The 12480-nt window shown below is 48.6% G+C and overlaps 1 protein-coding gene across 4 annotated transcripts in view; it reads right to left on the reverse strand.

The window, feature by feature from the left end:
* SIM1 (single-minded family bHLH transcription factor 1) overlaps positions 1-10831 on the reverse strand; it is an 80771-nt gene extending 69940 nt beyond the window's left edge. Inside the window, exons 1-2 of one of the 4 annotated variants that reach the window (XM_021089944.1) lie at positions 10475-10831; positions 9161-9764 (exon numbers count right to left, since the gene is read on the reverse strand). In XM_021089944.1, coding sequence (XP_020945603.1) covers positions 9161-9335 — 175 coding nt within the window. In that variant the 5' untranslated portion in view covers positions 9336-9764; positions 10475-10831. 4 annotated transcript variants of the gene reach the window in all.

The following is a 12480-nucleotide window of genomic DNA, read 5'->3' on the forward strand; positions in this document are numbered from 1 at the left end:
CCAGAGCGAATAAATTACTGCTCTGCCCACTCGGCTTCCGGATAGGGCGGAGGTCAGACTCCCTTGTCCTCTGCGGGGTCGGCCGGGGCTTCTCCGGAAGGGCGGGGCCCTGGCTAAGTGCACCCACCCCCATCCCCAGGCAGGCTGTGCCCAGAAGGGGCACCCGACACCGCACCACAGCGATAACTTTTGCGTAGATTCACTAGTGTGCTTGGAAGGGTGAGAGACACTATTTCTAACTCCAAGTTTCATCATCCTCCTTATCACGAGACCGAGGGTGTCCATACATCTGGCGAAAGTTGCTGACCTTCTGAGCGACCTGAGAAGACCGGCCAAGTCCAGGTCGTCCCTGGTGGGCTTTGATTGGTTGCGGCACTCTCCAGCCATTTACTACCCTTGGGCCTCTGACTTTAATCCCCTTCAGAAAAATCCGTTTGCTTGGGGATGGCTTCCAGCACCAAACACTCTACTCAATCCTTCCTCTGCCTTTCCTCTCCTAGTAGCTCCCCTCTTACACGTCCTAACCTCAGGCCCCCACACCACCACCACCACCCACCACTGAAAAACCCACAGGCTTTTCTGAGGCCACTTATTTTCAGGTGCTAACACCATTTTACAATATTTTCATTCCCTTTTGGGTATAAAGAATCATTCAGTATCTCTACTTTTCAGGTATCATCTGTTAACAAATACAACCCCTTCCTCTCTTTGATGTTCTCATTAAGATCTTCTCAGGCTTTGTCACAAATCATTTCTCTGGTGATGCCTAAATAATAATACCCGAGTATGCCCATGGCTGATTTTTTTAAATTAATATGGAGTCTGCTCTAGTACCTGTTAGCAGAAAGAAAATGAAAAATAAGGCAGAAGAAACTTGCCAAGAGCAAGGTTGAACTACTTATGGGTAATATCTTTTAAGAAGTTGAGCCTGAAATTAATTTAACTAAGAAAACTCTTCTATGCTTATCCCATTAAACAAGGTTTAACATGACAAAAAATGTGTGTGGGGAGATTTACTGCATTAAGGGACTATGAAGTACCCAGTGACAAACCCTCACATTGTAATGTGCAGGTGGGGACAGATCTTTCAAAAATAAACAAGCAGTTGGACACTTAAAAAGTGTTGGTCAGGAGCTGCCGAGAAAACTGGCGATCAAAACTCTGGTAACCAGTAACCGTGAGCGCCCCTTAAGCTCAAATCCTGTCTTTCGGGGTGTTTGCACATCTAAATAAATCTAACGATTTCCCCACTGCTCTGCAAACACTGTTGCTCCCTGCCCTGGCCCGCCCGGACTCCTGTCCCCTCCCTCTCCACTCAGCAACCCCTCCAGATTCATTAGCCCACCCCAGCTTCCCTCCCCAGAGTGACTCCACTGCCCTGATACCTGTGGTCCTCCTGGACCATTTGAGAGGGCCTCCAAGACCGCCTGTACACACCCCTTCGCCCTGTCACCTTTCCTTTGCTCCTCCAGTCTTTGTCAAACTACCCTCTTTGGTTTCTGGCACAAACTGTTCATTTTTCCATCCCCATCACAAGTACCCCCCCAAGAGGGGGGGAAGGGGTAGCCAGGGAGGTTGCAGGGGAGGAAAAGGGAAAGGATCCTGCTGGAAGAGCCGGTAAGCGGGTGGCCCTGGCCCTTGGACATCCGGGCCCAGCTTCCCTGGGGCGAGGGGCAGGGCGCTCCGGATGTACGGGGAGCTGGCTGAGGCCACGGTGCATCTGGTATCCTGCCTTCCGCAGCTCCCCAATGGGTGTGAAGCCTGCGTTTAGAGCCAACAAACAAAAGTCTTTATTCTAAACTTAGGAAGGTCCCCCAGGGTGGGTGGGGACGGCCGGGAGCCGCCTCCCTAGCCGAATCACCTGAAAATCCCCCGGAGCTGGGCTGGGGTTAAGTACTGGTTCCGAACTCCCGGAGCTAGCCTCGGCCGCTTGTGGTCTCAGGTTGTGGCCTCATTAGTATGCGCCTACCAGGGGAAAATAAGACTTCCCGGCAGGTTAATAAACAGCCGGGCTGGCGAAGGTTGACGGCGGCCTCCCTAGCCCTCTCCTGCACCCCCGACCCCACTCCCCACCCCCGCCCACTTTAAGGAAACTTTTGCTTTCACGGAGCATTGCCTTCTCTTATGTTCCGGGTTGAAATCTCCATCACACGGTTATGTCTGTGTTAATGTTTTATAAGAGACTGGATGCCCTCCTCTACCTGCAGGCGTTCTTGACCTAATACCAGCACTGAAGTGGCCCTTCAGGCTGCCCAAGAGACCTTCCAAGACCGGGTCTGGTCTTGGGTTCCACCTTCCGAAAAGCCCGGGGTGGGCCAGAGACCCCCTCACCTTTTGCCTGTGGTGTCACGTTCCCGCACCCAATTTCAGTTGGCGAGGGGGGTAAGCTGAGATTTCGTTCCTGCACTTGACCTACCGCAGAAAATTCGCAAATCCTTTGATTGTCTGTTTAAAATGAGGAGGAAACCAGCTCCCATTGCGGCAGGATTACAGTGGGAACAAGATCTAAAGATTCTCTTGTAATTCGGTGAGGCTGAGGGAGCGGGATTTTGCAAAAGAGAAAAGGAGCTCTGTGAGGGAGGCGATAACTAAATCGGGTTTTAGACAAAAGGATTTTCCTCAGCTAAAGTGGCCGAAGACAAAGGAAAACATAATCTATTTTGGAAGATTTCCAAGATATGCCACATTAACCTTAGCAGATAAATTTTGCTTCTCCCCGCCCCCCTCTTCCCTTAAAGTCTGGTTTATCATATTTACATAAGTAGTGTTAGGAGGGATGTATCTATTATGGATCTAAAGGGCTAGCTCACATTTCATGTGAAACCTCAGGCGAAGTTTCACTGTTGCTTTACCCTCGGTGCGCTGTTGAGCCATTTCCATTTAAATACCCCCTGACCCAAGGATTACCTCAATGGACTGACTGCACGGGTTTTGTAATTTCCTGAAAATGAGATTTCGATTTATAAAACAAGAAACCAATTAGTAACCAAATGAGGCGAAGTAGATCCACTAAAATTGACCTAATCCCACAGGCACAATTTAGGCCCGTTCTTGGCGAATGAATGATGAGTCCCAGTCTAGCGTGAGCTCAAAGCATCATCCAGCTGTGTTATTGCAAGCAGCAAAAATAAATTGATCGAGCTTTTCCTTCAGAATGAATTTCATACGCTTGACAAAATATAGATTACAGACTCGGCATCATCGCCTCCTTCACTCAGACAGGAAGAGGAGGAGGGGGAGAAGAGCATGTTGTACTGTTTTTTTTTTTTCTGACTTTTAATAAATAAACACTATATCTCAATGGAACGGTGTCCTCCTCGTAGTCGGTTCTGAGACTTCATCTCTTGGATGGATCGCCTTTTAGGCAATATGATGTTGCTGGGGGAGCTGTCCCATCACCTGACTACAGCTTGGTGTCTGAGGAGGGAAAAGCCCTCCGAGAGACCCCGCTCCTAACTTCGGGCCCTGGGGAGACTTGTCTCAGCAAGCTGGTCCTTCCACAGGGCCTGCGTGCCCTCACAGAGCGCGCATTGGCCAAACCTTTCCCCAGCCCAAAACGGAGCGGCCTTTGCTCGCGGAGTCTCAGTAGCTGGCCTCTCTGGGGAACAGAGGGACAGAGACCCGGCGAATTAGCTGAGACCGAGAGCCCAGAGCGGTCACTGGACAGGACTTCACGCACCGAGGTGCACTCAGCCCACCTCAGGCGCCGGCGCGGCCTTCTCGGCCACCTGGCGGGTGTGGCCGACCTTCCAAGAGCGTCGTAGCTGCACGGGGCTGGGCTTGTCCCGCGCAACAGCCTGTCCCCCACAGTGCGTGTGTGCCCTGAGATCCTACCCCCGCCTGGGCAGCTGCGCCCGGGGGGTCCAGTACTGTCGGTGCAGATCTGGGGTGGAGACCGCTGGTCACTGCCGCGACAGTCTCCCTCTCGGTGCCCTCGTCGCCTCCGGGGCCCCAGAGCTAGGGCTTAGGGGGCGGGCCCGAGCCGCAGAAGAACAGGAACTGCAGGGACGAGGGACTGGCGGGGTTCGGCCAGGTCCCAACTAATCCGTGGGGAAAACATGCACAGGGCTTGACAGTGGTGCCCTGAGTGGTGGCGGAGAGCTTCATGCGGTGTCTCCCCGAGACCCCGGACCTTCGAGGGTGGCGGGTCCGGGCGTTGCCACCGCCTCCAAGGCCAGCGCGAATGAGGCTGATAAGGCTGCGCCGCGGCGCATCTTCCTTCGGTTCCACTTGGCAGCTGGGACTCGACAGCCGCGCAGCGGCGGCCCCATGGGTGGGCTCTTGGCTGAAGTTTTGGACGAAGTTGGGTCCTTGGGGCGGTGGCCGCGGACACACGTCCGCACCGGCCGGGTCTCCGCTCAGCACGGCTCACGGAGACTCCCTCGCGCCCCTGGAGGGCCGAGCCCCGGGCCCGCGCGGGGCCTGAGGAGGTTGTGCGAAGGCCGGGAGCGGGCGCTCCCCGGGCTGCGGCCATCTGAGCGGAGGCGGCGGGTCTCGAGCCGCCGCCGCCGCCGCGAGAAGAGAATGGGCCTCCTGCACGGCCCTGGGTAGCCGACCGCGGCCTGCACGGTTCTCCCTACCGCATGCTGCCTGCCGTGCGGGAAGCAAGGCAAGGGCTTCGAAAGGGTCGCTGTCCTAGGGTTGGTCCGAGCCACTGAGATCGAGTGACTACGCTCAGGAGCCGCCTGCCCGATGGAGTTCCTGGGAAAGAAGGTTTGCCCCTCAATTCTCAGACCCTGTTTAAGTGTTTCTGATTAGCAGGTCTGTCGCTAAATAATTGAGGGTTTCTCGCCCCCACGCAAAATTTAAAAGTCCATGGATCAGAGACTGGCAGTGGGTGAACAGCTAAAATCATAAGGTTTTAGCTGGATCTAAACCTCATTCTCTTGAGAACTATCTGAACATACAGAGAACTGAGGCACGAATCCATAGGCTGGAACTCTGTCCACATTTGTGTCTGCAAAATCTCGAAGCTGCCAAGATTTCCCTAGAATTGAAAAATAACGCCTAGAAATCAGATTTGTCCTCGGGAAATTCAACCTGATTTTAGCTTCAGATGGCCGATTGTACTCTGCCCAAAAGTATTCTGCCATAGCTTATAACACTTTGTTGTTGTAGTTGTTTTTTTGTTATTGTTCTCATTAGTGATTACTCCCCCCCCTTTTTTTTAAAGTACCCTTTTCATTGATGTGATCTACAATTTCTAGCACATAAATCTGCCTTGCAAATGCTCTGCACGGAGTTTAGTTCTGCACTCTACATTTTAAGTCAACATCAAAACTAGAATTAAACAGAGAAAACCAGCGTGGAGCGTAAAACTATGCTTAAAGGCTTTTAAATGAGAAAAACTTCTGTAAGAAAATAAACATGGAAACCTAATGCTCAATCATTTCCCCAAGCAGCAAGAAAAACAGCCTTAAATCACCTATCCACGTGGGAAATGGGGCCTCTTTTTCTCTTTCAGTTCCTGGCCTCAAAAAATAAAAGGTGATTAAGGATTTCAATCTTGAGGTGAATATTATGGAAAGGGTCTGTGGAGGTTGGTTTAATCATCCTTTCCTTTCAGCCTTGGTAGAGGCTCTCCTTCCTGCAGTTACTAATTTCAGTTCTGTCATTAAATTTTTATTTTCACAAGACATCTTGACAATGAAATGGTAGTGATGTTATCAAGATTCTGAATGGATATAGATTTGGAAACATCTGATCTTTTCAAAGGTTATTCTGCAAGCCACTACCCCTCCAGTCAAAACTATATTAGAGTTGAATAACAAATACATATTTTTGTTGAATTTTATCAATTTTGTTAACAAATAATGTTATATCTTTTTTTAAAAAAATTCTGCTTTTCTGGTTTTGATAACACCAAAGACTTATACATATCTAGATGCCTCAATTTTTCCTTTGCAGAGGTATTTTATATTAGAATATATTACCAGTTGGGAGATATGAGGTTTTAATGATTTCACAGTAATCATCCCAGAGTTTTGTTTTTTACTATGAAATCTCCAATCTAATGCTTAATTCTTAATTATTACCGGCACCCATATCCTAGTCCTCTGTTCTCTTTCTCAATTGCCCCCTAACAGCTCAATTTTATCTACTCAGATAAATAAAAGCTGAAGTTTGCTCCCAGACAAGGAATCTACTAGACCCTGGGGAGGGGAGTGGGAATTGTATTCAGCAAATGATAAGGGAGGGAATTAGCTATATTTTAAGGATTTTTAAATTTGTTTCAAATGTAAGTATGAAGGGATTTCTGTTTGTTGATTTAAGTAAGACTTTTGGCATTACTGGGTATTATAGATAAAATGGAATATGAGCAAAACCAGTGAAGTTTTACAGTCATTGTAATGCCTGTAATTAAGATCACCAGATTGAGAATTATTTTAGTTGTATGCCTAGCAAAATCCATATTTTACATGTGATAGAAATCTTCCCCCATGATGAAATAGTTACCTTCATCCCAACCCTAAAATTTTATTGAAGACATACTATGTGCTAAGATGGTGTCAAGATGGATGTAAAAAGAACTTCATTTTCAAACAAATTCTTTCCATTTCTCATCACTAAAAAAGATGACCCGCAGTTTCCCCAAACAGCTATGGACCCAATCAAGTTCTTCCCTCTGCCTTCAGTCAATAGCTGAACCCAAATTTGGCACCCTCTGCAGGTTGTGCCTGGTTCTGAGGCTGTTGATTATTTCACTCCTTTGACGCTGTTGGTTTTATTGTTTGTTGCTGTAGTTCTTTAATATTTTAAAGGGGTGTATCTGAGTTTGGGACTTTTGAGGCTAATATGTCCTCAAAATTAAAACCTCATCCCTAGGAACCAGCTGTCCGGATGGCCCTGTCTAACTCACCCAGTGGAGGAGGCTGAGGGTGAGTTATGAGCTCAACAGTAGCTGGAGAAATAAATGATGTGCCCAGAGTTCACACATCGTCCACCCCCTCCTCCCCATAAACTCACACTCTGTCCACAAAGGAAGGGAGAGGAAGGAGGGGCCCGGGGCCCAGAGCCGGAAAGGAAGGTGAATGTGGCTGAAGAAAGCACAGTCACCTTTAAAGTAGCCACAGGGGACAGGCCTGGCCACCAAGGGGACTCTGGCAGGAATCTTACCAGCGCTCTTTTTTTAAAATAACGAGAAGTTGGCTAAGAGAGTTTACTTTTTGCTCGTCCTATTTATTTGTCATGCGATGTATAATTTGTGGAGTTAGCCCTTAATTAAGCAAGAAAGCTTACTCTCTTAAAAACAAAACCCAAACAACCAAACCCAACTTGATTCCCTCCAGCTGCGCCTACCCGGGGTCTGCACTACACAGAGGAGCCCCTGGCCCAGCGACTCCCCGTGTTCTGGGTCCCCCTCTGCTCCTGCCCGGGAACTCCGACCCGCTTTTCTTTTCCTCCGCGATTACTCGCTGCCTCACAAGCAGCACATATGCTTCTCCTGATCAAACAGCGAGCGACATCGGCACCGATAATTGACGAGACCCGTTAGAAATCACGCAGAAAGGGAACCCACTGAGACCGCAGGGGCTGACAAATCACTGCTAATAATCCTGTTAGGAACAGAGCGGCCAGCGAAGTTCACAATAGCTTTATTTATATAAAGTAGGCGCTGACAGTATAAAGACAACGAGATCTCTTTTTTAAACAGAAGGCAATGTAGCATTAAGAGTAATTTCCCCACCAGCAATTCCTAGCACAGTTTAAATAGGAAATGAGGTTTTTAATATATAAGTTCCTCCTTTCCCCCCCCTTTTCCTTTCTTTCTTTTCTTTTCTTTTTTTTTTTTTTTAAACTTTTCAGGTACATTAGGTTTTGATTCCTCTCCTCCGTGGTTTCCAGGGTCAGATGAGATTGTTCAGGGACCTGCTTTTAGACAAAATGACTACAACACTATTTGTAGTTTTGAATTATAATTTCAAAGTTTTCTTTTAGTGGCCCTGGCTAATTTGGAGGCATGTTTTGCAAGATTTTGATTTAGACAATAACTTTCAGTCAAGATGAAGAAAAAGTGAAACTCAAAGCCCCATAATGATTATTTCCTTCCCCCTATTTCCTCAAAAGGAAACAACAAACTCCCAACTTCCAAAATCAACAATAACACAAACCTCTCCGGGTCAAATAAGAGGTTCTTGTTTGTACACAAACAGGGTTCTTTCTCTTGGATTTTTGTTTGTTTAGTATTCTCTCCTTTACATCTCCAAATTCCCTTCCCCAACAAAGACATATCTAAAATATATTTTTAATCTGTGTATATTATTTAAATGTGGGTAAAGGAAAGAATAAGGAGATAGAAGAGAGAAGAATCCTCCTAGTGAATATAAATTGTTTTATACAGGACAGCTTTCTATGAAGGCTACTCTGTTCTCACATGTGAATCTTGACAATCTAAACATACATTTTAAATCATGTCAACATCTCAGCTATTCTAATTTCTAGGCCTTATAAGAAGACAATATCCCTAGAGATCTGTTTGCCAACCTACTACATAGAAGATAGTTTCTAAGTGGTCTAGTCATTTTAATTCAATCTTAGGATTAAGCCCAGAGTTGCAAATCACCAAGCCCCAGATTTAGTTTCAGAATCTGTAAACACCTCAAAAACTCAGAATAAATTTACTAAAAAGTAGTAAAAGGACTAGGTAAATTTAGGACATATTTGTTCATGGATATGCCTGTTCCTCATCTGCAGAATTACTGACATATAAAGAAAATATCTGGCTTAGCTAGCTTCATGTACATGGGTTTATCTAGACAAAAGAAAAATACAAGAATCTGGAGGTGTTCCTGCTTTAAGCTAAATACAATTCTAACAAAAGTAATAAAAAAAGAAAGTCATGTTTGGATTAGTTAGTATACTTTCATTTGAGCTTTATATCTAAGTGTTGACAATAGCACTGTTGGGCTGCTTCCCAATCAAACACATCTGATGGACTGAAGAGAAAGTGTTAATGGGGAAGTAGAAAGAGCCAGGAAAAGGCAACAGAAATTCTAAATCCAGAGAGCTCCTTAGTTAGGCAGCCATGCTAAACTTCTCTTTGCAGAGAGTGTGCATGTTAAATGTGAATGTAATTCTCTGCCCAGTGGTGTAGGTTCATTCACTGGCAAATCCTGTACCCCTTCTGCCTTTGAAATTCCATCTGGGCAAAGTCACTTACCTTCTGGGAACACTACTCTCATTTTGAGATAGCTGGTGGTGAGTCTGATTATGGATGCTTTGTCCAGCTGCGAGGTGATAGCCGAGGGCAAAGGCAGTAATTTAGCCAGTTCATAAAATTCACTGTTTTCCTTCTCCCTCCTAGTCCGGGCAGCATTTTTGGACTTCTCTTTCATCGTGTCTCGTTCCCCCTTTCTTCTTACAACATAAATTCCACAGATTCATCCAAAACCAAAAATAAATTTTCAATTAGAGATCACACTTGGCAAAAACATAAAGCATACTCTGGTGAGACTGAAGTCTTTGCTTCAGTGTTCTGATGGTGGTAAAAGACCAACTCGGCGACCAGAAAATACTTTCTTTAAAAATCTGGGATGCGAGTAGAGGAAAGTTGCAGATCCACGGCAATTCGGGCAATCCTAGGCTTCGCTGGGTATCAAATGTTGGCGGGACGCCGGAACAGCCAGCCTGTTCTTCGGTTCCTCGCGGCGAACCCGGGTCCTCGGGAAATCGACATAATAATCCCCGACGTTTGCTCTCAGTCCCACGGCCTTTGAAGCGGCCCTTTGGGAAGAACAGGAATGCCGGACAGCTCTTTCAGGCCACTGTGAAGACAACATCAGAGCGTAAGAGATCTGCAGCTCCACAATCACTCACGCGCTTTCCCGAATTCCGAAAAAATGGCCGGGAAGGGCCTCAGCGCGCCTCGGCTTTCCTCGCCAGGCTTGGTGTTTTGGTTGGTTGGTTGGTTTTGCTAAGATATGGAGAAATCAGCAGCGAGACTGAACCCCCTGTAAATACTGCTCGCATTCTCTCACCCCTGCCAGACACATTCTCCGGCCCCCTGGGAAGTTGCCCAAACAACCAAACGCAGATTTTGGAAGACCCTCGGGAGCCCCCTCGGCCGCGGGTCCCCGTGCCCGCGCCCAGGCCAGGCGCACATCCCAGGAAAGCAGGTTTCCGCAAATCAGAATTCCTCCAGAGCGCTCGGGCGCCTTTCTGTCCCCCCACTTTGGCAGGTCGGGAACTTGGCTCTTTAACTTGGGTCTCAAGTCTCGGACATTCCTCAAAAGTGGCACTTACACATCAAGTCCCTCGGGACTGCCGAGGAGGCGACCCCGCGCTCTCCTTGCCCAGCAGGGGCGGCAACACGCGGGGCACGGCAGCGCCAGGTTAACAGGTGGCACATTCACAACAGCCCCTCACAGGCACCGCGGGGTGGGAGGCGCCCGGCCTCACCCCTCCGCCGTAGAGCTGCGGGCGCCGCCGGGCGGGCGCCGCCGGGCGGGCGCAGGGCGTCTTCCGCTTCACCTACCTTCAGTCCCCGCTGGCGGCAAGGCGTGCGGAGGCGCCCACCTTTTAACTGTACTCATGCCTACCGTCCAACTAAGCCACTCCGCGGGCCTCTCTGCTTCCCACCCGCAGAGAGGAGCAGAGCGCGCCTTGACTGTCTTTTCTTTTCTTGGTCATGAATTGGGGGAGGGGTGCGTGGGAGAAGGAGGAGGGTGTTGGCTTTGGGACGGCTGAGGTGGTTCTAGAGTCCTCCTCCTTGGTAGTTGCTACGAAGCCAATATTATCCCTAATTGGAAGCCAAAAGCGCCCCCCTGTAACTTCTTTATGGCTTATGGGGTTTAGCTTCAACTTCACTCCCGGGCTTCTTCTCTCCCGCCCTCCCTTGATGCCACTCACAAACCTCCTTGCTTTCCATTGGCCTGGCGCGTCCCGGGGCATCACGCTCATTGGCTGACCAGGCTGAGTGACGCGAGCAAGCCCCGCTCCTCCCCCCCATCCCGCCCTCCGGAGCTCCTAGCTATCTGCTTGCTTACCCGCGTGGCCGCGGCGCTCCTAATGAGACCAGGGCACCGGTGTCTGCGCTGCCCCGCAGCCGCTGCCGTTCCCAAACTCCCGGGCCCGAGGGTGATGTGCAGGACCCGCGCTCCCCACGCTCCCGTGAACCGAGCGGCTGCGCCCTCAGCCCTGAGTGCCGGTCTCCCAAAGCGGCGGAGAGGCCGTGGGGCCGCAGAGGTTGGGCCCGGTGCCTGGGGCGCCCGGCAGGAGAGGCAGGAATAGGCCAGGCTGCGCGCTGCGTTCGACCAAAGGCCCACCAGGCGGCCGCGTCCTTCCCGAGGGCAAGTCGCGGAGCCCACAGCGTGCGCTGGCCGGTGTTAGGTTATATTTCCTCTTTCGCCTTTCTCTGAAGCCACAGCGACACCGAATTCATCGCCAGAGAATTGTTTTTAAATTAATCCCAAAGAGGAGCGTCTTTTTCGAAGTGGGTCGAATTTGGGGGCTAAATTGTTCATCGTTGAAAGCTCAGTCATGGAGTTTTCCTATGGGAGCAGATAGGGGACACTAGGGGAAAAAGAGGTTACGATTCAGGTCAAAATAGGGTTAGATAGAGTCGTTGATAGAGAAGTAGGTATCTCGTAACAATGCGTTATCTTAAACGTGAGCGAAGACTTTTTGTTGGGTTTTGTTTTAGGAAACAAAAGTCCAATGTGAATATTCCTTACAGAAAGGATACAGCCTGCATAAATGGATTTACAGCATTCCTTTATGGGAGCCAATTAAATACGCTAGTAAGTATGATTGCTGACAAGTTATATTTAAGAGAACCTCTAATTTGAATCGCCTTCTCTGTCATCTGAGGATAGACAACAGATAGCAACGGAAAAAGTTCACTCGACCTGGAAGACAATTATAGCTGCTTACGAATCATTCCATACAGATGCGATTCCCTGCTTGGTTTTGGTGCTGCTGATAACCACGATTCTGCTCCTGGAGGTGGACTTGGAGGTAGCTGTTTCATCAGCGATAAAAGAGTGAAAATACCAGTCATGTTGCACTCCTATCATTTGTGCCGCTAATTGCCTCTAAGAAAACATATACTCTGAAGAGGATGGTGTGCCATCCTGACGATATTCCGAACAACTTTAAGAGCATTTGTTCAAAAAGACATACATCTGCCACCTCCTTGCTGCCCAAGGGCCGTAAGCTCCCAGAAGGACATTTTGGGGGGTATTTACACATCTGGGAAACACCTGGCAGGAGAAGGTGGTGAACGTTCTGGATAGAAAGATTAAAAAAAAAAAAAAGAAGAAGAAGAAGAAGAACTAAACAGAGATTTTGTAGGTGTTCCCAAACTGGAAGCCAGAGAATGGGCTCTAACCTAGAAAGAGGAGTCATTTCCCCAGAAGCTGTTGCCACTTAGAAACCTGGCTCTGGGCAGTTCAACCAAGCAATGCACTCAACAAGAGATGCGGAGGGATATGGAGTGTACTGTGGCTCCCTCATACACCGGATTCCAGAAAGACCAGATAA

Source organism: Sus scrofa, chromosome 1 (genome assembly GCF_000003025.6).
Source record: "Sus scrofa isolate TJ Tabasco breed Duroc chromosome 1, Sscrofa11.1, whole genome shotgun sequence".
In the NCBI taxonomy this organism is placed as follows: Eukaryota; Metazoa; Chordata; class Mammalia; order Artiodactyla; family Suidae; genus Sus; species Sus scrofa.